Source organism: Protomyctophum bolini (genome assembly GCF_963924005.1).
Source record: "Protomyctophum bolini genome assembly, chromosome: 5".
In the NCBI taxonomy this organism is placed as follows: domain Eukaryota; kingdom Metazoa; phylum Chordata; class Actinopteri; order Myctophiformes; family Myctophidae; genus Protomyctophum; species Protomyctophum bolini.
This window is the reverse complement of record NC_137866.1, coordinates 5,318,690-5,345,873: the sequence shown is the minus strand read 5'-3', so window position 1 is coordinate 5,345,873 and position 27,184 is coordinate 5,318,690. Positions and strand designations below refer to the sequence as shown.

The 27,184-nt window shown below is 43.1% G+C and overlaps 1 protein-coding gene across 1 annotated transcript in view; it reads left to right on the top strand.

Annotated features, from left to right (window-relative positions):
* kcnd1 (potassium voltage-gated channel, Shal-related subfamily, member 1) overlaps positions 1 to 27,184 on the top strand; it is a gene marked incomplete at both ends in the record, with an annotated part of 47,196 nt that overhangs the window by 13,415 nt on the left and 6,597 nt on the right. The window contains 2 exons of the mRNA XM_080763850.1: positions 25,663 to 25,825; positions 26,680 to 26,766. Coding sequence (XP_080619976.1) covers positions 25,663 to 25,825; positions 26,680 to 26,766 — 250 coding nt within the window. The remainder of the gene's footprint in view (positions 1 to 25,662; positions 25,826 to 26,679; positions 26,767 to 27,184) is intronic.

Below are 27,184 nucleotides of genomic sequence, written 5' to 3'. Positions count from 1 at the left end.
CTGCCACTTGGTGGCAGCGTACTGTATACTCACACCTAAGGAATGCCACCCGTCCACTCTAACTCTACCATCCTTGTTTCCTTTCGGGGTTATTCAGTGAGGTTGGGGCTTTTGTTCTGAGCACAGTGATCAGTCGCATTAGCTCAGGCCCCTTAGCTATCATCATTACAACCAGTTACTTGTCCTCAGCGATGCGATACAAACTCACAAATGGACAGCCCTTTGATTTAATTTGATTTGATTTGATTTATTTAGAAAAGCAATCATAATACAACATTATAATCAGCGATTCAAGGATTACACAGAACAGTCCAAAGACTTATTTCCACTGAGGTCCTCTCACAATGAACGGAACAATACTTTAAATACATCACAAATACATAACAGTACATATACATTACATACACAACACAACAAGTATACGTCCCTATCCATCCCTCTAAGATGACCTCTGAGTTTAACACTGACCCTCGAACCTTTTGACATGCAGCGCTTTGAAGATCCTGTTATAATGGAGGCTCAATGGAGCTGGATTTAAAAATCCCATAGCTGGTGGGGACGGAGGCTAAAGGTAAATTGTCGGTCGCTGCTTTCATATATGGAGTATACGGTTTGTCTACGAACGTACGCGTAGTTAGCACCAGTAGATACCGATAGCCTATAGCTATGTTTATAAACGTAGATAGATAGCCATAGCCGTGGGAAGTACCGGTGCTGGAGGTGCTATAGCACCCCCTAGGGATCTGAAGTGAAATTGTTTTCATGCGAGTTATAAGTTGAATCATTTTAAATCAATGCATTACTTTTTTTTTTTTTGCATAATGTGTGTTGATCTAAAATAGTTTGTTTCGGGAGGATTTAGTGCAATATGAATAATGTTATATTTTGACCCAAATTCCATGTCGGCACTGTTGTGGTGCACACTGGATCCGGTGCATGTCCTGTTTACACTGTTGTGGTGCACACTGGATCCGGTGCATGTCCTGTTTACACTGTTGTGGTGCACACTGGATCCGGTGCATGTCCTGTTTACACTGTTGTGGTGCACACTGGATCCGGTGCATGTCCTGTTTACACTGTTGTGGTGCACACTGGATCCGGTGCATGTCCTGTTTACACTGTTGTGGTGCACACCGGATCCGGTGCATGTCCTGTTTACACTGTTGTGGTGCACACCGGATCCGGTGCAAGTCCTGTTTACACTGTTGTGGTGCACACTGGATCCGGTGCATGTCCTGTTTACACTGTTGTGGTGCACACCGGATCCGGTGCATGTCCTGTTTACACTGTTGTGGTGCACACCGGATCCGGTGCATGTCCTGTTTACACTGTTGTGGTGCACACTGGATCCGGTGCATGTCCTGTTTACACTGTTGTGGTGCACACTGGATCCGGTGCATGTCCTGTTTACACTGTTGTGGTGCACACCGGATCCGGTGCATGTCCTGTTTACACTGTTGTGGTGCACACTGGATCCGGTGCATGTCCTGTTTACACTGTTGTGGTGCACACTGGATCCGGTGCATGTCCTGTTTACACTGTTGTGGTGCACACTGGATCCGGTGCATGTCCTGTTTACACTGTTGTGGTGCACACTGGATCCGGTGCATGTCCTGTTTACACTGTTGTGGTGCACACCGGATCCGGTGCATGTCCTGTTTACACTGTTGTGGTGCACACCGGATCCGGTGCATGTCCTGTTTACACTGTTGTGGTGCACACTGGATCCGGTGCATGTCCTGTTTACACTGTTGTGGTGCACACTGGATCCGGTGCATGTCCTGTTTACACTGTTGTGGTGCACACCGGATCCGGTGCATGTCCTGTTTACACTGTTGTGGTGCACACCGGATCGGATCCGGTGCATGTCCTGTTTACACTGTTGTGGTGCACACCGGATCCGGTGCATGTCCTGTTTACACTGTTGTGGTGCACACTGGATCCGGTGCATGTCCTGTTTACACTGTTGTGGTGCACACTGGATCCGGTGCATGTCCTGTTTACACTGTTGTGGTGCACACCGGATCCGGTGCATGTCCTGTTTACACTGTTGTGGTGCACACTGGATCCGGTGCATGTCCTGTTTACACTGTTGTGGTGCACACTGGATCCGGTGCATGTCCTGTTTACACTGTTGTGGTGCACACCGGATCCGGTGCATGTCCTGTTTACACTGTTGTGGTGCACACTGGATCCGGTGCATGTCCTGTTTACACTGTTGTGGTGCACACCGGATCCGGTGCATGTCCTGTTTACACTGTTGTGGTGCACACCGGATCCGGTGCATGTCCTGTTTACACTGTTGTGGTGCACACCGGATCCGGTGCATGTCCTGTTTACACTGTTGTGGTGCACACCGGATCCGGTGCATGTCCTGTTTACACTGTTGTGGTGCACACTGGATCCGGTGCATGTCCTGTTTACACTGTTGTGGTGCACACTGGATCCGGTGCATGTCCTGTTTACACTGTTGTGGTGCACACCGGATCCGGTGCATGTCCTGTTTACACTGTTGTGGTGCACACCGGATCGGATCCGGTGCATGTCCTGTTTACACTGTTGTGGTGCACACCGGATCCGGTGCATGTCCTGTTTACACTGTTGTGGTGCACACTGGATCCGGTGCAAGTCCTGTTTACATTGGCAACTCCACCCCAGGTCCAGTGTACGCTCAGAGCACGCAAGGATGCACATTATGTTCTCAATCTGTCTCTCTGTGGCATTATATTATCTACAGTATGCATACTTTTTGCTCTTTTGAGTCCCCTGAAAACCTGACTGACTCACGGTTATAACTCACGTTAACTCATATTGGACACACATAACAATAACATGACCTCACCAGGGTTATCACAACCCGAGAGCGCACGGCAACATTTAATTTATTAACCCATTTTGGGGCGTGAACCCCTTTTGGTGTTAGCATTATGTTATGCTTTAGCTGTTGAAAAATAGCAGATCTACAAGCTCATAGCGCGCCACTATGAGCTTGTAGGTCTGCTATTTTTGAAAAATCGAAGAACGACTGACATAGAAACATAGCTTTTTCAGAAAACTGTCAGGATGTAGAAGACATTTTTAGAATCTGATCTCGGGTCAAAAATTATGGTACATTAGGTGATTAATTACCCTGTCACAGAGCATATATAATATAGCACTGTGACAAAGTCACGTGATGTCTATTTGGATAATAATTGTGCGCATGCGCTGAGTACCTAAAGTGAGAATACTTTTATTCTAAGTCTTTCATCCTCCTTTAAGCCGGCTGAAACTGTCTGCTGTCATGATCTAAACGTAGTTGTCTTGAAGTCGTTAGGCTGTTGTGTGTTGGAAAACTAAAATATGCACGCACATGCACACACACTCACAAACCCCCTAGTCTAAAGTAGTCACTCATTTTGGATTCAATCTCAGTGAACATGGCAGTTAAGTTAGTTCACAGGCGAGGGCATCCTCCAAAATTTCATCACGGTCAATACTCACTATGATGCCCCTTGAATAGACTGCATTTAGGTCAAACACTTTGGAGTGTATAATTTATTCATTTGAATGGATTTGGCTGTTGCCACCATCTTCACTTTAGATGGGATGTTCTTATAAAATACCTTTGACCAGGTAAAATACCTTTGACCAGGTATCTTACCAGGTATTTTTTAAATCTTGTAAGATTGTGTCCCCACTGTTTACATGCACTGTCTACACACTGACAACTGGTATTACCCACTGAAGATGTTCACGTTACTCTCCCCTGGATGTCCGCTGTGTCCAGTGTCTTAAGAAGTCCACTTCTGTCCTTTAATTGTGTCTGCTGAAATCCTTGATTTAGCTTCGTCTTTGTGATAAAGATGTACTGTTACAGTATCCCTATGTCCTCCTCTTCCATCTCTTTCATGTCTGATTAAATCTCAAGACCTTGGCCCTGCTGTGTCCAACTCAGGGCCCTGAGCTCTCTCTTGCTTCGAGGTTATTACAATAACTCTGTGGCCGTACCTCATGAAGGAGAACTCTATGAACTCTCCAACCATTCCATGCTCCAGCTATGGGTGGTGGTGTCACATCAAATCCCTTTGTACTGTATGTGGAATATGGAGGTATAGCTTTTCAGGTAGTAGAGGTAATAGGTAATAGAGAAAGATAATGTGATGGTTTTGTATCTTTATTCATTTATATTTATCATCTTTGCATGAAATCTCATAACCCTATTTTTTGGGAACTGTCCGTGGATGTGATACAAAAATCACTAATCACATCCGAACCCCAAATCCCATATGGAATATGCTGATGTCCTTAACCCTTTGGACGACACTTGACGGAAATGACGGATTAATTCTAAAAATACAAACCTCCCGTTGACGGACATGACGGACTGTCAATCAATGTCAATCATCGGGGGTTCAATGGAGCAAAAACACCGACAGACTGACAGGTGATCTCCCTATGAGTATCACAGGCAGTATCAAGTGGGCACTCGGACAACATTGTTGATGGACAGCTGCCGCACCGGCCTCTAGTGTGACAGAACTGGCAGTGTGCACAAGATATTTGGCACTGCACAGTTCCAGCAGTTTGCAAAATCATCCCGGGACTGAAAAAGCAAACAGACAAGTGTGACGGCCCCTGTACCTTTAATTAAGGAATGTGTACGCTGTTCTGTGTCAGGCATGCTTTTTTTTCGCTTAATTTTTATTGAGACAACAAAACAAACATTACGAGAAAAAAAGGAAAAAAAAAAAAGAAGACAAGAAAAAAAAAAAAAAAAAAGACAAGGCTGCATTTTTCATATTACAAAATACATTAATTGAAATCCTCTTGTATTATCGTTAGGGAAGAGATCCCACTTTTTATAGAACTTATCCTCTTGTAGTCTAAGTATGAATGTGCAGTGCTGGATTGGGAGAGCGGAGAGCTGGCAATATTCAGAAGGGGAGACACCTGGCCAGTGTCCTCCCCAAACACTACAAGAGACCATGTGTTAATGTCCTGTCTCTCCATTCCTCCTCAGGTAGGCTGAGCAACCATGCTTTTGTTATGTTCGTTGTTCCCTGCCAGCTTAAGTTGGAACTAAAAATGATGAAAATACCTCGCCTTCAGTGTGAAAACACCTTGGCTTCAGTTTGGCAGAGATAACAAAACAGCTTGCTTCCTACACAACATTACTGTACAGTATGTTACAGTATGTTAAAGTTAAATAAACAACAGTGGATATCTATTATCTAGCCTACTGTTGAGAGAACAGTAGGCTTTTTTTTCACTATTAGTATTCACTATTGCTTGTTTTTATTAGCGTCTGAGGAGAACCAGCCTTGACTCTTTTGCACAAAACTTCAGGAGTTTTACACCCTCCCAACTTCACACTTCTGAGGAGAACCAGCCAACCGGGATAAACTAATTTGACTCTTTCACCCTAAAATATGTAGTAAAAGATGTCCTTGCAGACTTCTTTCTGCACACTTAGTCTTCACTTACAGTACATTTCGTTCAGTGCAGCGAGGCATTATAAACCACAACCTTGTGTGGCGTATTGCTTTTCAACATTAATATGGCTGATAAAAACCAATAAACAGTTTTTAATAACTCTCAAATCAGCTTGAGTCAGATACCTGACGAAGGTCAGTGCTGCCAAAGTGTTGTATTAAATAGTTTCTGTACAAGGGAAGTAGCCTATAATGAACTATAACGTAACTATAAAGATATCGTTTTAGTTTTTTGAACTATATAGTTATTAGTTATTGTTCTCAGTGCCCTTTATAATTGACCATGTAGAGGTTCCTGTCTCCATAGGGAAGTTAAGGGAACCACTGGTCATCAAATGACTGGCTTAGGAATGTGACACAAATATATCCATGAATAGTAAAGAAACGGTGCATGGTTTTGTATTGCTGTGTGTGTGTGTGCGTGCGTGCGTGCGTGAACGTACAGTAGTGCACATTGTAAAGTGCTTTGGTGGAAAGGCAGAGCATTACCAAACAGAACAGTAAACAACACCACAGTGTGTCTGCTCAGCAAACCTGCTGCGAAATAAAAATAATGTCCTTAAAAACCTCAGGTCAGACAGAGAGTTCCTGTGGACCTTTAACAGATATTATTTATAAGAGAGAGAGAGAGAGAGGGGGGTGTGTGTGTGAGTGTGTGAGTGTGTGTGTGTGTGTGTGTGTGTGTGACTGTGAGGGGGGAAAAAGAGTGGATTTCTGGAAATGAGAGTGAGGGAGAGAGATGAGAGAGAGAGAGAGAGGAGAGAACAACATGGGCAGGAGTGGTACCGAGAGTTAGTTGAGAGAGCGGTGTGTGGTGAGGAAACGATGTTCTTTATAAAACTCTGGAGGAATGAATGCACCCTTCGCCAGTTCGCCATTCTCTCTTATTCTCTGTCCCTATAGCTGTCTCTGTCTCTGTCTCGGTCTCTCTCTCTCTCTCTCTCTCTCTCTCTCTCTCTCGTTCTCTCTGTGTAGAAGTGTAAGACATTTAGCCCCTGGCACTAGACGGTGCTCTTTTCCAGCAACGTCACATTCACACAGACGCATCCAAACCTGCAAACTGACCAGTACAACCACTGACCAGTACAACCACTGACCAGTACAACCACTGACCAGTACAACCACTGACCAGTACAACCACTAACCAGTACAACCACACTGACCAGTACAACCACTGACCAGTACAACCACTGACCAGTACAACCACTGACCAGTACAACCACACTGACCAGTACAACCACTGACCAGTACAACCACTGACCAGTACAACCACTGACCAGTACAACCACACTGACCAGTACAACCACTGACCAGTACAACCACTGACCAGTACAACCACTGACCAGTACAACCACACTGACCAGTACAACCACTGACCAGTACAACCACAGACCAGTACAACCACAGACCAGTACAACCACTGACCAGTACAACCACTGACCAGTACAACCACTGACCAGTACAACCACTGACCAGTACAACCACAGTCTAGTGAAGGATGTTGCAGACGCCTTGGTAATTCATTTCATGTCCAATGAGAGACGTGTGGAGAAGTTTGGGGGCGTTGACACGTTGCGGCCGTGGCCCTCACGCACTGAAATTGTTAAGAAAGAAAGAAAGAAAGAAATAAAGAAAGGAAAAATTAACTGAGCATTTTCACCTCCCACACACACAACCTCCTACATTATGTTCCCTATGCCTCCACACATGCCATGAGTAAATGCAGAGGACAGATTTCACACGTGTGAAAATGTGCAGTGACCAAAATACCCCATAGGAGTGGGAGACTAAATTATTATCATTATGATTTTGATGAGTCGACAAACTTTTTTTCTTTTTTCTTTTCTCCTCGTCTTTCCGACTAAACGGTGCTATTATGGGGTATGTAATAAACACTGGCGGTTGCCCTTGGTTACGTAACCTTGGGCAACGGGACACATTGGTTGGTGGTGGTGCCAGTGTACTGGAGGTCAACAGCCAGCCGGGCCCCGGGACGGTAACCGAGAGCGAACGTCTGTCGTCCAAAAGCCAGAGGTGATAATGAGCTCGTTATTTATTCACAAAGACGTGGGACAGTTAATGGCCATGTTGGACACGGCGAGGTCACTCTCACGGTGACACGGTGGCACTTTTAGCCTAATCTAATTGGTCGGATTAGTACCTGCTGTTCCTTTGATCATGACACTCACACCCGGGGCATATAAAGTTAGATATAGTTAGACACGCGCGAGCGCACACGCGTACATGCATGCACGTACACTACGCACGCACAAAGGCATCCACTTTGCATTCATATGTCACTCTGTTCTCTCTTCTTTTTGGAACCACTAATTTGGTCCATTAAAACACTGGCTCTCAAACTGGTGTCCGAGGACGTTACGCGTCTGTAACTCCCAACAGTGTTTAAACGGTCCATTTGGTTCCATTAGACACTCTCGGGAGTTAAAATAACGCTGAGAATTTGATGACCCAGAGATAACATTACATGGGTCTGTGGTCTCATTATTGCTGAAGGTCATTGACATGAAAAAGGTTTGCGAAACACATTTGTGCTTTTACCCCACAGTTTGTGTCATCTCAGTGGTACCATTATGATTCATATAGATTCAACCAGTTACTGTACTTGACCATTAGATTAAGACTTTAAAGCCAGCAGCAAGTTAATTTAAATCTGAAGAGAATCAGAATCAATCTCGGGGGCGACTGTGGCTCAGGAGGTAGAGCAGGTCGTCCAATGATCCATGGGTCGGCGGTTCGAGTCCCGGCTCCTCCTGTCTACATGTCGAAGTGTCCTTGGGCAAGACACTGAACCCCAAATTGCTCCCGATGTGCTGGTTGGTGCCTTGCATGGCTTCCACCGCAATGTGTGTGAATGGGTGAATGTATAATGCACAATCTATGTAAAGTGCCTTGGATAAAGGCGCTATATAAATGCACCATTTACCAATGCAGTGGGCAATATTATTATTTATATTTTGCTAGCTCTGTTTGTTGTGTTTGTTATATTCATGAAGATAATAAGTGGAGGGGGAGCAAGGAGGGTGATAAAACTCAAACAATTAGGCTAAAGAAAAACTTTTATTTATTTATTTATTTGACAGGGACAAAGCTCATTAATCAACATGTCAGTGTTAAATGGGCCAGAGTTAAAGCCAAAGCTAAATTTCAACTGTAGTCCCTGAGCAGGCTCTTAAAAAAATTAATGATAAAAGAAAGACAGAGTGTATAGTGTGCCAGCACACAACACCATGCGTTGATGCCATGTGTGCAAATATGTGCAAGCACCCAACACTAAGTCCATACAAAAACACAATACAATACAGTACAATACAGGAACAGATCAACATGGTACAGGAGACAGAACAACTGCAAAGTGAAGTGAAAAATGACACCGGTGATAAATACTAAATAGTGCTGATAGTTACTCATGATTACAGATTTGAATTGTTTTTAGCCACCTTTTCAGAATTTGAAGGTCAGATAGTTGGAAGTCTCTCTTACTTCTGTGGGGAGACTGTTCCAGTGATGAGAGGCTCTAACAGAGCCTCTTAAATGGTGTATTTATGTAGCGCTTTTATCCAAAGTGCTTTACATAGATTGTGCATTACATTCCCCCATTCACAGTTTCACACACACATTCATACACTGATGGCAGAAGAAACCTTAAGGACACTAAGGGGCGATTCACACTATGGTCCCGGGTGCGCACTCCACTCAGGACCACTTGGCAGATGTTGTGGTGGTGTGAACGATGCGTACCGTTCCCGGGAGCGGATCGCCCAACCATCCCCGGGACAGCATGGGGGGCAGGTCTCTGGACCGTTGAAGTGTATTCAGATACGGATCGTTCCAATGTGAATGCATGTGTACCTAAAGAAGGAAGTGAACTCTTTTTTCTTAAGAACGTGACATAATCTCTAGTCGACGAGCCAAGCGTCAACAAAAAACCTACCAACCTTCACAATGGGAGTAATTAGGGGTTCAGAGTTTTGCTCAAGGACACTAACTCTGGGGGAGCCTGGGATTGAACAGGCCGCTCTACCAGCCACTGTACCCCTGAGCCACTGGGCTTCCTTCCCCACAGACTAATTGCGTTCGTATTAGATACTTGACGAAGCCGGTGGATTGGAACTCACAACCTCCACGGTGCTGGACAGGCACTTTGCCACTGTGTCACCGGAGTATTTGGGAGACCTTGACATGAAAAAGTTTAAAATCCACAGCTGGAAAGTCTGCGGCAAAATCCAAATGAACAAGAACATTGTTGGGTGATCATGCAGGGACATAGCCTACTGTATTTTGAATAGTAATTATTTCTATAGTGTGTCTATTGTGGATCAAATTGGTATCCCTGTCACGCTTCACTACTGAGTACGTAAGAGGACCCAAAAGCAGACGACAGGAGGCAGAACAAATTAAGTGTTTATTAACGAAACAAAGGATCTTCCAAACTGGGCAAACGAAGGCAGGTAATAAACTTCCAGATCAATACATACAGACGTCAGACTCACTCAGCATGGGATTTATGAACCAACAAAACAAGGGAACAGGGAACACGACGGTATATTATATTGTGTTTTCAGATATAAGCACAGGGAGTGAGTGCACTAGTTTGTTTGTATTGTTGTAGTTTTAGTTTGTATTGCACAGTGCGCTCAGTGAGATATATCTGAACACACACATTGACACAGAACTAACTAGACACAGCCTACACAGGTGGACTCAAAATAAAATCAACACACGATAGACACAGGTGTAGATAACTAATAATCACAGGTAGGCGAGACAAGACGGTTAACAGCAAACAATATTATGATAAATCAAGGCAACAAAGTAACAGAAAATACAAGACTAAACCAATTAAGGATAACGGTGCAATCGTCCTAAAAGTAAAAAAACAAATACGGTCCACGGGCTGATCGAATCCCAACCTGAACATTTTTTAGTTTACTAAAGATCGGAGTGGAGACCGACCCCTGTTACTGAACAAACAGCTATGATTACTATCAGGCTAGAGCTATCCAACACTTTTTTTAACAATGAAATGTCAATTATACCCTTATATAATTGTGTGTAGTTGTGTTGATACTAGTGTAGTTGTGCTGACAGTGTAGTTGTGCTGACAGTGTAGTTGTGTTAATGGTGTAGTTGATTGATGACTGTCAGTGCTGCTGTTGTGTTTAATCTACAGTATTCTCTATTAGAGCAGTGTTCTTACTGGGTTTAATAAATCCTGACTGCTACATCTATTGTCTGCACTTAAGATAATAAACCCACAGCACTCCTGTATGGTGTGTGTGTGTGGTGCGTGCATGCGCGCATGCGCGCGCGCGCGCGCGCGCGTGTGTGTGTGTGTGTGTGTGTGTGTACCTGTATTACTTGTGAGGGCCAATGTCCCCACAAGTATATAGTAGCATTTTCCTGGTCGGAAATGGTCGTTTTATGCTTGGAAACTATTTGAGTTAGGAATAGGATTAGACATTTTTAGACATTCAGGGCTCACTTTTTGTGAGCTTGCAGGTTGGCCTAATGCCATCCTAAAATGTCCTCACATAGTCTCTCACAAGTATAGTCTCTCACACGCACACACACACACACACACACACACACACACACACACGCGCGCGCACACACGCACACGTTTATGTGTGTCCTACTTTAGTGTGTAGACTCTACAGAAGGATCATCCATCTGTCCACACTTCCTCAGCCCTCACACCTTCTCTCCTTCATTTCTTCATCCACATCCCATCCCTTCATCATTACCCTCTTTCTCTGCTCTGTCTCCTCTCTCCTCTTCCATATCCCTTCATCATTATAACCTTTTCCTGTCCTCAGCCTCCTCCGTCGCTGCCTTATACGCGCAATACGCAGTCTGCGAGTCGCAGTGCGTATTGCCGCAGTACGCAGTCTGCGAGTAGGGCAACACGCCGAGGGAGGCAACAAAATGTGCCAAAAAGTGCCAGACCAACCCTCGAAAATAACAATTTTCACGCGGCTCCGCCGTGTAATAACGAGCGGCCGTGGGTGCGTACTCGCAAACAGCGAAAATAGCCGATCTGCTTGAGGAATAGCGACGCTCTCGTAGGGAGGGGGGGGCAGCACAAATATCCTACGAGTAGAGCAATAATGGTCCTCCTTTCCTACGTCTCGGACCGTCTGTCTATCGTGTCATTTATTTTAAACCACTGTAAATACTGTACAAACAAACTATGAACTGCATGTGTGCAATGAGTCCAGTCGTATAGGGAGCAAGTTGATTGGAAAAGTATTCACAGGTTTGTTAAGAGCATGGCACTGCTGGGCTCTGTCTGTCTGTCTGTCATCATACTTTTAGTCACCTTTATATTAGTTGATGCAAAGATACAGTCTACCATTCATTTCCAATGGAAGCTGCATATGCAGCAACGTGAAGCTACAAAGCAAATCCGACGTTTGTTGCTGCTACAAAAGATACAAAGCTACAAATAAGTTGAACTGGCTTCAACTGTAAGATACAAGGATACTGTATGGTGTGAATCTTTGTATCTTTGAACTGCCCGTGTGAACGCAGCCTAACTGTACATTTGCGCATACAGTGAGTGAACTGAGCCCTCTGCATTTACCCTGCATCCCAACTATTAGGAGCAGTGTGTGCTATTTATACAGCGTCCGGGGAGCAGTTAAGGGTTAAGTGTCTTGCCCAGGGACACTTCGGCTCATAGACTTGGCGGGCGAGGGGAGAACCCGTTGACCTTCTGCTACACAGTCAGCTATACTACTGATGGAGCCTACAGCAAGACTAAATCAAATCTAAAGACTTCTCTTCTCTTCTCTTCTCTTCTCTTCTCTTCTCTTCTCTTCTCTTCTCTTCTCTTTCATCACATCTTGTGATTTTTTCCTCTCTTTCCTGCATTCCTAATACATCTTTGTTCCTTACTTCATTCTCTTCCTCCCTACCTCCATTCACTCTCTCTCCACCAACTCAACTCAACTCAACTCAACCAACCTCTCTCTCTCTCTCTCTCTCTCTCTCTATCTCTCTCTATCTCTCTCTCTCTCTCTCTCTCTGTGTCTCTCTCAGGGATGGTCAGACAGCACAGCTGCATCAATTAGGACAGAGAGAGAGAGAGAGTGGTCTTCCTGTCATCAATTATTTCCTCTAAGTTTTTGTTTCTAAGTGCAGTCTCTCCTCTCTTCTGTCCTAATTCTCCCCTCACCTCCCCTTTCTCTTCTCTTCTCTTCTCTTCTCTTCTCTTCTCTTCTCTTCTCTTCTCTTCTCTTCTCTTGTGCTGCGTCCCCCAATTCACACACGCATTGACACACCCAGTTAGATTAATGGCATCATACAGTATTGTATGTCTGTCTGTCTGTCTGTCTGTCTGTCTGATATCATATCATGCGGAGACACAGAGCTATAGCAGTCTGTGGCAGATAAACAGAGGCCTGCAGTCCTCCTCAGGTTTAATGAACATTAGTGCTATGGACGGTCTCTGTGTATTATTGGATGTGGTGACTGGTTTCATCAGGATGAGATAAAGTTCTCCTGGCTTCAGATTGGAATCAGAACAGAGTAGAGATGAAGTCTTGGCTCAGGCAGCGTGCTGACAGACAGAGTGTGTCCAATACGTTGTGCACACGTCAGAAACACTTTGAAGGTGAACGGAACGCCTCCAAAGACAATCAGTCCAGTCTCCGGGCCAGCAAGCATTTTGCAGATATTTCATCCATCAAATTAACAAATTAATTCCAATTTTTGCACCATTAAAAGGAATAGTTCATCCAAGAAATGACTTTATTTCCATCATTTACTCACCCCCCATTGTGAGAATGTGAGTGTGTTGTTTTGTAGTTTCTACGAGTTTTTTTATATTGTCTTGCTGTTGTTTAATCTTGGCCTCTGTTTTACTTCAATCCATCTATTTTCTTATTTGACTGGATGTTTCATTCACTCTAGTGTAAAGTAATGTTACAAATCCTCCTTGTGGTGATTAATCAGTAGAAATAAAGTCCTTTCTTGGGTGAACTATTACTTTACATTTATACAGTATTAAGTCGCACATGATAACAAATCACTTATGCCCTATTTTATTTTCATTTTCATTCATTTTGGGACACCGGGGTTAATAAGTTAATACTATTTGCCTACCTATGGGTACCAGGTACGGTGGTACCTATGGGTCAAGGTACCAGGTACCAGGTGGGTCAAGTGTTACCAGTGTACAATAGCAGCAACCTGACTCTGTTTGACCAGAATGGAACAGAGCCTCCATTAGTATCATTGGTGAGACACGTGACGGATAGTATGGAAGAGGCCCAATTTCTTTCCAATATGGCTGCTGTGCATAGAGCCATATATAAACTGCATTGCAAAACATGAATAAAGGTAAATAAATAATCATATATTTTTTTTTACCTCCAGAACTTGGCCATCCAATTCTGAATGATTAAACATACTATAAATATTGGCTCTTGTTCAAGGGATATGTTAATACATCTAGAACAACATTACTCCTTAAAAAGCCCTAAGCGTAGAGTATTATGCAAATGGTTGTTCTCTTAACTCAACTGAATGCAAAATGTGCTGGATCAGAGCCCACCGTTCACTGGCCCTGTTATGTATATTTAGGATACATATTTAGTAATTATGAATATGAATACCCCACCACCATAATGTCCGAATTAAGACGCAGCATCGCTGCTTTTAGAAACTAAGTAGTTAAAGTAGGATACTCTAAAACCATTTTGGCGTACAAAGCCATGAATCATTAAGATAACCTTTGAATTAGGACCCAAATCTAGTCAGGACTCCGGAGGAGACCCATTGTGAAGAGAGAATTGTAAGAATGTAATAGAGTACAGATACTCAAGTCAAAAGGTACCTATTGTACTGGCAAGTAAACTTTACCAAGTAAATATTAAACTTTATCTTTAATGTTATAATGTTAATCTTATAAAACTGTAATCCTATATTAATAATCCTTTTAAGGATAAATACTTTAGAGGAAAAACTCTAAATACTTACATACTTACAACGTAAATACTTACAGAGTAAAAGAGTAAAAGTATCACCTTACGGCAGGGAAAAGGTCCAAGAAACCATGACACGACACAAAGAAAGGAGTCGACGAGCAGTCAGCGTATGCTTTTCAAAGGGTTATATAATTTATATTGATCATAATATTTTCTGGGGAGCGGAATAGACGTCCAAATACAAGCATCGAAAAAATACTCCCACGGAAAAAATGTCTGTGAACTGAACATATTATATATATATATATATATATATATATATATATATATATATATATATATATATATATATAATTATACTGTATGTAATCCAACAACCTTTGACACATGGGAAGTATTCAATTTGAGTTCAGAGCTGGTTAACAAAGTGAATAATGGCGACACCTAACGCTGGGAGGTTTACTATGGGAGACGTGGCATATTATACTTCTGGTAATTCCAGGAAGTGTGACTGATGGGAAATGTATTTGTTTAAGTAAATGTAGTTCACAACTCAAGTCAGTGACAACTTAACGTTAGTTGGAGACGGGATGGCTGGTTCGGGCGCATAGAGACCCAAGGCCAAAAGAACATGTTGTCACAGTCAGATACACTGGGTGTTCTGGCAAACAGGAGAAAACTATTCTTTATCTACATTCTGGCTATAGGGCAGAAGTGAGATGAAAACTCAGTGGGTCAGCGTGACATGAAAAATAAGTCATAGGGAACATGTAATACGACATCCACAAACAATTCATCTTAAATATTATCCATGATCTAAAACTGGGTCAATCTATGGAAGTGATATTCAATTCCGTCCTGATCCTCCTCTTTAATAATGAAATTATTAATAATACAACTGCAGATATTTCCAATGCCCTATAGTTGCCGTGCATTGCCTCTGTCACATATATACTGTACAATGAATTCCACACCTGTCTGTTATATTAATTGGTATATCTGGCTACAAATCGATGGGGCTAAATCTGTTTTGCTTCCCTTGAAGAATGCTGTGAGAAACTCTGCATACTCCACATCGCAAATATCCCACTGGTCCCTAAAAACTCAAATACCTGGCTTTATACATTTTGTTCAACTTTAGGGCCGATTCATACTCCTGTTTCGGCGCTGTAGTGCCGAAATGATTTCGGCTCGTCAGAAAATTTCAGTAGCACCGAAGAGCCGACTTTAGGACGGTACCCGCCCCCCCGAACCTCAAATGACGTCAAATTGTAGGCTCTACAGCGCCGAACCGACTTTTATTCGGCTCTAAAATAGGAGTATGAATCGACCCTTAACCGCAACACGTGGCACTCAGTTTAGCAGACCATCCGTCCATTCAAGCCCTTATCTTGAGTCAGGTCGCGGCCGGGGGCAGCAGTCCCAGCAGAGAGCTCCAGACTTTCCTTTCCTGAGCAACATTACATTAGCCACTTCGCTCCTGGGGGATCCCAAGGCGTTCTCAGGCCAGTGTGGAGATGTAATCGCCCCCATCTGGTCCTTGGTCGGTGAGGGGGTTTCTTCCCAGTGGGACATGATGCAGTGAGGACCTCCCTAGGGAGGAGACGCTCAGGAGGCATCCATACTAGCACACCTATAAGCTGGCTCCTTTCCAAGTGAAGGAGCAGCGTCCCTATACTCCCAAGTTCCTCCCGGGCGTCTGAACTTCTCGCCCTGTCTCTAAGGGAGACTCTGAAAGGCCGTCTGAGAAGACGCATTGTGGCCGCTTGTATCCACTATCTTATTCTTTTGATCACGACTCACACATCATGACCATAGATGAGAACGAAGATTTATCTGCAGATTGAGAGAATTGCATTGAATGAATGAATAATCAATCAATCAATCATTCTTTTTGCCTTTATTGATAGTGTACAGTAATCAGACAGGAAAAGGGGCGATAGATGGGGAGTGACATGCGGCAAAGACTGTCGGGCTCGGGAGTCCAGCCCGCGGCCCGCCGTCCGGCAGCTGGCTTGGCAGTCTCGGTGCCCAGACGGTTGAGCTATAACCGTCCGGGCCAGCCAGAAACAATTTGGACTAAAATGTCTAAGTGAATGTCTTCAAGGTGAAGACATGCTCACCTCATCAGATTCCTTCATGATGAAGAAGCAGAAAGGAGACCTATAAAAGTGTGTGTGTGTGTGTGTGTGTGTGTGTGTGTGTGTGTGTGTGTGTGTGTGTGTGTGTGTGTGTGTGTGTGTGTGTGTGTGTGTGTGTGTGTGTGTGTGTGTGTGTGTGTGTGTGTGTGTGTGTGTGTGTGTGTGTGTGTGTGTGTGTGTGTGTGTGTGTGTGTGTGTGTGTGTTGAAGTTAAAGGGAGGGGGAAAAAGAAAGTACTAGATAAGAGAGAGACGTCTAGAGATGGGGAGAAACCCAATCATTGTATTCTCATATGCCTATGGGATTTAACAATAACCATATATATATATAGAGAGAGAGAGAACAGAATAACATGGAACAGCCATCCTCATTCCTGCAACTTTTATCATCCCTCCATCAATAAAATATTGTTGTATATTACACTGGAGGAGGGGAGGGGAGGGGAGGAGAGGAGAGGAAGAGAGAGAGAGAGAAGATGATGATGAAACAGTATATTACAGATCACACACACACACACACACACACACACACACACACACACACACACACACTATTTGATTGGTGTGTTAAATACAACTTTAAGCCATGTAACAAATGGAGCTAGTTGCCATAACAACTCATAGCAACCAGCGAGAGAGAGAGCTAGAGAACTGCCTACTTGTGTGCGAGCAGAGCGCGCAACTTACCCCTGACTCTTGCCATCCCTCCACGTTCCAGATATCCACTACAATGCGTTCTAAATATTTTATGTTTCCTATATATATCATCCACATAATGTCGGTGTTGTCCCTCGGCCAATCAGGAACCAGCGTTTTTACATAGACCGCCCCGGGGGAGGTTAGGGTTAGGGTGAGGGTTGGGGTTAGGTTTAGGTGTGCTAGAGGTTTAGGTAGGTTGTCGTTCGGACCAATGCTCCGTCGGACCAAACACATGAACCCCGTTCCAAGTAGGCCAGTGTGGGCACCGCCGCACCGCTCTAGTAAGCATAAAAATGAATAAAAAAGGTGTCACTAGACATTGCACATAGACCCATAAATAAGTCAAAAGGTGTCACTAGATATTGCACATAGACCCATAAATAACTAAAAACTAAAAGGTAGAAAGCCAATAGTCCAGTTCATAAGTCTAGCGGCTGGCCGTGGAGTTAAAGAGCCTCATTGCTGTTGGTGCAAAAGTGTTCTTGAATAGTTTGTTCTTATACACGTCACAGAATGGAACAGAGCCTTGAAACCACTTCTCTGCTCTGCCAAGATTCTGTGGAGAAGATGACTCACATTGTCCATTATGGCCCACGTCTTCTCTTGTGTGCATCTCTCCACAACAGACTCCAGTGAGTCTCATCTTATTGTGTGTGCCTCTCTCCACAACAGACTCCAGTGAGTCTCATCTTATTGTGTGTGCCTCTCTCCACAACAGACTCCAGTGAGTCTCATCTTATTGTGTGTGCATCTCTCCACAACAGACTCCAGTGAGTCTCATCTTATTGTGTGTGCCTCTCTCCACAACAGACTCCAGTGAGTCTCATCTTATTGTGTGTGCATCTCTCCACAACAGACTCCAGTGAGTCTCATCTTATTGTGTTTGCATCTCTCCACAACAGACTCCAGTGAGTCTCATCTTATTGTGTGTGCATCTCTCCACAACTGACTCCAGTGAGTCCGGCCTCTCCTCCACTACTGAGCCAGCCTTCTCCACCAGTTTGTTCAGTCGCTTGGCATCCTTGTCCATCACACTGCCTCCCCAGCAGACTGCAGCGTAGAACAGGGTTCTTGCCACTGCTGCTGACTGGTAAATCATGGACAGCATTCTGCTGTCTGTGTCACCACAGTCTCTGTGCTGCTGCATGATGCAGCTGCATCTCTCTCTGTTTTCTGGCTCTCAATGGAAATATTACATACATACTGTACATATATACGCTTTAGCTGTCCGTATAGGTGTCCTTTGAGAGCGGTTTTGAAGGAGTCAAGAGATTTGCATCTCTTAATGACTGTTGGGGCGTTCCACATTTTGGTGGCATAGGAGCAAAATTAATTTAGTCTTTATAGTACATTAGGAGCAGTTTTTTTTTGCTGAACACACTCAGATTCAGATTCAGATACCATTATTTGCCATTGTGTAAAACACATAGGAATTTGTTTTGACATTGCGTGTGTGCATTCCTTATTTATTTTTTCACGTATAACAAAATGTATAATGCAGCTGCATCTCTCTCTGTTTTCTGGCTCTCAGTGGAAATATTACATACATACTGTACATATATACGCTTAGATCTTTGTTGCGAACCGGTACGGCGCCGCAGGCGGTCAGAAATCCAATGGGAGAGGGTTGAGAGGATTAAGAAACTTTACGCTGGATGAAGTTTCCCCCAGTGACAACTACAGGAGGATGACGTTTTGGCCACACAGCTGTGCTGATAGAATCTATCTGTCTGTCCGTCCGATCCATTGAGTTTAATTGTCCTTCCTGTTCTTCTCTTTAATCCAATTACCATTGGCTGTCTGTCTCTGTATTAGATTGCCATTGGCTAGTCTGTTAAAGGTGGGAGATAAGAATCAGCCTGCTTGCTTCATTGGCTGACTCAGCAATATTGGACCTCGTATCTGCTCCAATCAGGGACAACTCTCTCTCTCTCTCTCTCTCTCTCATCCATTCATTCATTCATTTAATTCCGTCTTGTATACCTATTATATTATATTATATTTCCCTTATCTCAAATTCTCTCTCCTTCATCTATCAACCTCCCTGGGAGCTGACCAGTACAACCACAGTCTTCTGCTGTTGTACTGGGAGCTGACCTGTTGTACTGGGAGCTGACCTGTTGTACTGGGAGCTGACCAGTACAACCACAGTCTTCTACTATTGTACTGGGAGCTGACCAGTACAACCACAGTCTTCTACTGTTGTACTGGGAGCTGACCAGTACAACCACAGTCTTCTGCTGTTGTACTGGGAGCTGACCAGTACAACCACAGTCTTCTACTGTTGTACTGGGAGCTGACCAGTACAACCACAGTCTTCTGCTGTTGTACTGCGAGCTGACCAGTACAACCACAGTCTTCTGCTGTTGTACTGGGAGCTGACCAGTACAACCACAGTCTTCTACTGTTGTACTGGGAGCTGACCAGTACAACCACAGTCTTCTGCTGTTGTACTGGGAGCTGACCAGTACAACCACAGTCTTCTGCTGTTGTACTGCGAGCTGACCAGTACAACCACAGTCTTCTGCTGTTGTACTGGGAGCTGACCAGTACAACCACAGTCTTCTACTGTTGTACTGGGAGCTGACCAGTACAACCACAGTCTTCTACTGTTGTACTGGGAGCTGACCAGTACAACCACAGTCTTCTACTGTTGTACTGGGAGCTGACCAGTACAACCACAGTCTTCTGCTGTTGCACTGGGAGCTGACCAGTACAACCACAGTCTTCTGCTGTTGTACTGGGAGCTGACCAGTATTGATTAATTGATTGATTGATTGATTGATTGAAGCATGTATTAACAGTTTGCAGAGTTACAGTACATTTCAAGCTCAACTCAATACAAAAACTGTTAACTGTGGACGACACCATAAAGCATTACACTTGTTTACAGTAGGCTGACGGGTCCACCATTTTCATTTAGAGACGTACAAATATACACTTCCATAGCCAAAAACAGGAAATCATCATGAAAGGGAAAGAAACATATACTGTACAGTGAGAGGAAAAAGGGGTGGGGGGGGATTCAGATTTGACTGGGGCCAGTTTAGAATTGCAGCCATCCGTATAGGTGTCCTTTGAGAGCGGTTTTGAAGGAGTCAAGGGATTCGCATCTCTTAATGACTGTTGGGGCGTTCCACATTTTGGTGGCATAGGAGCAAAATTAATTTAGTCTTTATAGTACATTAGGAGCAGTTTTTTTTGCTGAACACACTCTGATTCAGATACCATTATTTGCCATTGTGTAAAACACATAGTAATTTGTTTTGACATTGCGTGTGTGCATTCCTTATTTCTTTTTTCACATATAACAAAAATAACAACAACACAAATACAACACTGTGCAGGAAGTATAAATATAAAGTGCAGAGTTTATGGAATAATGGAATAATGTCCGGTGACACTCCCTAGGGGGCGGGGTGGGGTGGGAGGGAAACCAGAGTCATTTAGCAGCCTGGCGGCTGAGGGGAAAAAGCTCAGTCTGTGGCGGACTTTTGTAGCCTTCAGCAGCCGCAAACCGTCTCCCAGAGGGGAGCAGGGTGAGGAGGCCATTATCTTTCTCCCTCTCCTCAATGCCCTGGAGTCGTGCAGGGACTTGAGGGAGGGCAGAGGACGGCCAATCACCCTCTCCGCAGAGCGTATCACCCGCTGCAGCTTGGAGAAACCTCATGCTGTTACAATGTTTATCTTTCATTTAGTTTCATTTAGTTCTCCCTCTCTCTCTCTCTCTCTCTCTCTCTCTCTCTCTCTCTCTCTCTCTCTCTCTCTCTCTCTCTCTTATTGGCATGAGAAAACCTACGTTTACATTGCCAAAGCAGAAAGAACAATACAGCAATACAATCAAAACAAAAATTATGTACTTTGATGGTCAGAATCTTCAATAGATCAATTTCTATTTACCAAGATCACTCGATGCAGGTATAGTGCAGGAATATACACAATGATTATAGTCTTTAGGCTGGTTGTGTTCCATTTGATATCCTTCTCCTATCACAGCAACTCACAAATCTTGCTGCTGTCTTTGCACATTGTTGTACTTCGCCCCAGCAGATATGGAAGTTTTTTGTCATTGGTCATGTTTTCAAAATCTCCGTGTGTGGTTGTAATCTGTGGGAAGTAGTGTGTCTCTGATGTCTTGGTACAGTGGACAGATGGTTAGGAAGTGTAGCTCAGTTTCTCTCACTCACTCACTCACTCTGGCTCTATATTTACTTCATAAGCGGCTCTTCTCTTCTCCTCTTCCTTTCCTCTCCTTTCTTCTCGTCTTACTTATTCTACTCCAGTTCCACTCAGTCCAGTGAGTCCACTACACCCTGACCTCCCATCCCTGCTGCCCCCTCTCTCCTCTCCTCTCATCTCTCACACAGCTTTGGCACTGTGACAAACCAACCATTGTCCAAACCAACATAGGACACCTGTGTCCTGTGTTCTTTGTCCTGTGTCCTGTGTTCTTTGTCCTGTGTCCTGTGTCCTCTGTCCTTTGTCCTTATCATATTTTCTTCACTCCTGGCTTTCCTGTCTTTGATAACAAGTAACTGGCGGGGAGGGGGGGGGTGTCTCTTCTCTTTCAACCTCAGTTTATTCTTCTCTCCCTTCCCTCAACTCACCTGTCTGTCTGTCTGTCTGTCTGTCTGTCTGTCTGTCTGTCTGTCTGTCTGTCCTCTCTGGCATTGGTCCACACTTGGGTCCACACGTGCGTGTGTGTGTGTGTGTGTGTGTGTGTGTGTGTGTGTGTGTGTGTGTGATACTGAAGGTTAGGGCTGTTAGCCAGACAAATTGGTGACAAGGTTGTTGGCCTATAGCAGCGATCCATTATTTAAAGTCCAGAGGAAAGGCTGTTTCCACAGGAGCTAATTTCGAACGTATTCTGACCATATACCACAGGCAGGCCGAAGCACGTGTGTGTGTGCGTGCATGTTTGCACCCACGCACAGTCGCACACACCCAAGCATGCGCATAACTGTACACACGCACGCATGTGCGTGTGCGTGGGTGTGTGAAAGAGGATTTTGTACTGTATGTGAAATGGTTAAAAAGAATATCTTTGTGTGCTCTCAGTCTTGCGTGCATGAATATATTCAGTATAGTGTGTGTGTGTGTGTGTGTGTGTGTGTGTGTGTGTGTGTGTGTGTGTGTGTGTGTGTGTGTGTGTGTGTGTGTGTGTGTGTGTGTGTGTGTGTGTGTGTGTGTGTGTGTACTGTATACCGTATACCGTATGATACATGTCCCATCATGCTTTGTGCCTCCAGGGCAGACAACCCGTCGAACTCTTGACCTTTTTCTGCAGATGTCACATTCGCAGTATACTGTAGTTCATACTGTAAGTACAGTACAGTTCATGTACAGTACAGTTCATGCATGTTGTCAAACACAGGCCAAGGGAGTTACTCCACATACTTTATTTATATTTCTTTGAAACATTCAAATCAAATCAAATCACCTTTATTTATAAAGCACATTTAAAAACAATTTCCATTGTACCACAAAGTGCTGTACAGTACATTTCATCAACACAACAGATAGTGAGAACACAGCAGAAGAAAATTACAGACAATAAAAGCACAATTATTAAAGGACAACTTTAGTTTTTCTCAACCATGGTTCATGATTTAGGTTGTTTTCTTTAGAGAAAGTAAAAGATAAGTGTTCAATTTTTTTCATTTGCTGCTAAATATGTATTTTGTTTTACATAGTTTTGTAGCGATTTCTTTTTTTATCATTTACTATAGTCCTACTAGACTCCAAGAAATTACATCTGGCCACAAAAGTTCACAGGATCTACTGAATATGAAGGTAGCCGTGCGCACACTTTGTCATAGGCTCAATATGTCAGTTTGACACATTCAGTAGATCATGTGATCTTTTGTGGCCAGATGTAATTTCTTGGGGTCTAGTATAGCACTATAGTAAATAATAAAATAAAAAAAATCGCTATAAGATTTTGTAAAGAAATGCATATTTAGCCCCATGCTCTAATGCCCCCGCCCCCCTGTCAAAAACAGCTAAAATCCCTAAAACGAAAGAAAGCGGCAAATGAAAAAAAAAAGAATAACACTCATCTTTTATACTTTCTCTAATAACAGCCTAAAACATGAACCTTGGTTGAAAAAAACTAAAGTTGTCCTTTAAGCAAAGTAAGGTAAAATCAAACAATATACTAACCTTGAATGGAATTATTATGCGGTCGAATGAGGCAGAAAATTGGATGGTCTGAGAAATGTACAGATATACAACTAGGCTATATTATTGAAAATACATTTCATTTAATAAAAATTGATGATGATGAACTAATGATTGGTCAATTCATAGATTCATAGATTGATCTGCAAAATCTATGTCGGAATATCTACGGATAAATGGACCATTCAGCTGGCAGACACGATGTTTACCACTCAGAGAGAGAGAGAGAGAGAGAGAGAGAGAGATAGACAGAGAGAGAGAGAGAGAGCACAGGACAGAGTGACCTTGTTGTCGTCAAGTCTTATATGGCATGAGACCCAATGCAGTCTAAAGCCCAAAACCACACCAAAGGGTCGGGTTGGGACAAAACTGTTTTTTTGGTTGGTATGACAGAGAAGTTGAAAATGGAGCCTTATACTATGGTAACACTAGCTGTTGTGTTCATTGAATCCTGGAGTCTGGAAACCCCAGACGGTCGTCTGCTCCATTGAGAGATGACTCCACTCCGTTACTGTCAGTGAACGACATTCAATAATCAATATTCTGATCTTCAACTTTGCCCAAATCTCCACATCTCTCCCCACGCCACTCCCTCCACTGCTCCGGTAGGACCACTACCAGTTGACCTGTAGTAAGTCTCATGGTCGGGGGGGTAGGACCAAGTCTCATGGGATTTGGGATTTGTTTATAAACATTTTGGTATTTGTTTATAAACATTTGTGATTTTGTTTATAAACATTTGTGATTTGTTTATAAACATTTTGGGATTTGTTTATAAACATTTGGGATTTGTTTACAAACATTTGGGATTTGTTTATAAACATTTGGGATTTGTAAGTCTCATGGGGGGGGTAGGACCACTTCCAGTTTACCTGTAGTAAGTCTCATGGTCGGGGGGGTAGGACCAAGTCTCATGGGATTTGGGATTTGTTTATAAACATTTTGGTATTTGTTTATAAACATTTGTGATTTGTTTATAAACATTTGTGATTTGTTTATAAACATTTGTGATTTGTTTATAAACATTTTGGGATTTGTTTATAAACATTTGGGATTTGTTTACAAACATTTGGGATTTGTTTATAAACATTTGGGATTTGTAAGTCTCATGGGGGGGGGTAGGACCACAGTACATGGCGGTGTTGCCATGTCTGCTTATTACAAGCAACTTTGGGCTTGTTTTTCTGTAAAGTCACATGTACATATTTGTGGTTGCAGACACTCAAACACTGAGGCCACGCACTGAGCTTTGTTGTTATCAATATATTACAAATGTTTCAGGTATGATTATTAATGACGAAACACTTTCCTGGGGTTCTTTGTGTGTAATATGTGGTGTTAGATATTTTAGATTTTAGCAGTGAGCCCAGTGTCTCGGATGTCATGGACATGGAAATGCTCACTTACTTCCTGGACTACAATTCCCATAATGCTTTGGTGCACTGCTCCTCCTTGTGGATAGGGGGAGGGCTGTCTTACTGAGACAACTTGTCGTCCAAGAAGTAAGTGAACCCAGTTCAGAGACACTGGGCTCACTGCTAAAATCTAAAATATCTAAAACCACATATTACACACATAAAGACCCCCAGGAAAGTGTTCTAAATCTTCTAAACGTCATTAACATATATTTTTTTGCAAAAAGGGTGAAGTGTCCCTTTAACGCTTCTAGACGGGAACCCCTTTTGGTGTTTTAACTAAGCATTTTGTTATACTTTAGATATTGAAAAATAGCAGATGGTGGCGCGCTACGAGCTTGTAGCCTGTAGGTCTGCTATTTTTGAAAAATCGTGAAAATGCGGCACGAATCTTTGAATATATATATTCTTTCACAGCGAACGTTTTTAACTCAAATCTTTGCTTCTGCATGCTGGTCCCTGGAACAACATATTTTCAGATGGGGGTCGGCGGCCAATTACATATCATTGTTGGGGTCCTTGACATGAAATATTGAGCACCACTGATATACAGAAACATGAAGTATTTCAGAAGACATTTTTTTAATTTCGACGTCAGGCCTAAATGTATTGTAATACATGTTATTCCAGGTATGGAGACATGGTTCCTGACACGGTAGTTAATGTATTGTAATACATGTTATTCCAGGTATGGAGACATGGTTCCTGACACGGTAGTTAATGTATTGTAATACATGTTATTTCAGGTATGGAGACATGGTTCCTGACACGGTAGTTAATGTATTGTAATACATGTTATTCCAGGTATGGAGACATGGTTCCTGACACGGTAGCGGGTAAGATCTTTGGGTCCATATGTTCTCTGAGCGGCGTGCTGGTCATCGCTCTGCCGGTCCCGGTCATCGTCTCCAACTTCTCCAGGATCTACCACCAGAACCAGAGAGCTGACAAGATGAGAGCACAGCAGGTAACACACACACACACACATGCATGCACGCACACACACAATGGTTGCTGTCGGGTACAACCTACAAAACCTTTCCTTCTTTATTATTAATGAATAAAACAAAATAAACCTACCTACAAGCTCACAAAGCACCACATCGCGACGCGACTTCAGTGTGCCACTCTTCTATGTTGTAAATGGCATTCATTAATTTATGTGAAAACATACATTGAAAAACAAGGTTTCTGCCCTACAGCAACAACATATATTACCACAATAGTGTATAGTTTAGTGTGCAGTATATAACGTTTACTAATATTATAAACCATAGTATTATTATTTTTCGTTATTTTTATAATAGTACTATTGGTACGGTGCTCTTGTTGCCTCAATGTCTTAGGCACCGGAAACAAAAAATATTGTACTCTTATGTAACACAAGATGGTATAACGTTAAAGGAACCTTGAACCTAGATTAAGTTTGAAGGAAACAAAGTAAGTAAGGTGTTGACATAAGTTCCTTCCTTCCAATTAGTTTGAGCTCAGATCGATATTATGGATCAGTGTGTTTCTACAGTATATGTCTTATGTATGCTCTGTTGAACTGAAAGGTAAGGATATGGACAATCAATAATGTGTGTCTCTCACATCAACCTTCAACTTATTAACTTATTCTGTGCATGGGTGCTTGTGTGTGTGTGTGTGTGTGTGTGTGTGTGTGTGTGTGTGTGTGTGTGTGTGTGTGTGTGTGTGTGTGTGTGTGTGTGTGTGTGTGTGTGTGTGTGTGTGTGTGTGTGTGTGTGCGCGTGCGCGTGCATGTGCGTCGTGTGTGTGTGTCAGACAGTGTTGACGATGTTGTTTCTTTGCGTTGAACAGAAAGTTCGTCTTGCGAGGATCCGAATGGCGAAGAAAGGAACAACCAACGCATTCCTGCAATACAAGGAAGACGGAGGCTGTCTGGGGGTAACAGGAACATACATATCCATCTCCATACATATTCATACTTAAAACCCATTCTGACCTGAGATCAGATTCTAAAAATGCCTTCTACATCCTGACAGTTTTCAGTGGTTCTTCGATTTTTCAAAAATCTCACTTCAAAAACATCAATTTGGCAATAATCATGTTAACCCACACCCTCTCGTGTAATATTGCTTAATTATGTTAAAATCATGTTAGCGCGTGTGAATGTTTAAGATAACCTTGTCAGCGAATGTTATTTAATGAATTATTTTATTTTATAATGAATGATTCCACTAGTAGCACAATTTAGATCCAGTATGGGACACACTGTCCTGCGGCAGATCATAAGTTACGCATTACTCACGCCTGTTCTGTTACGTTGTTACAGAAATCAATAGGTCGGCGATGTCTGAATACA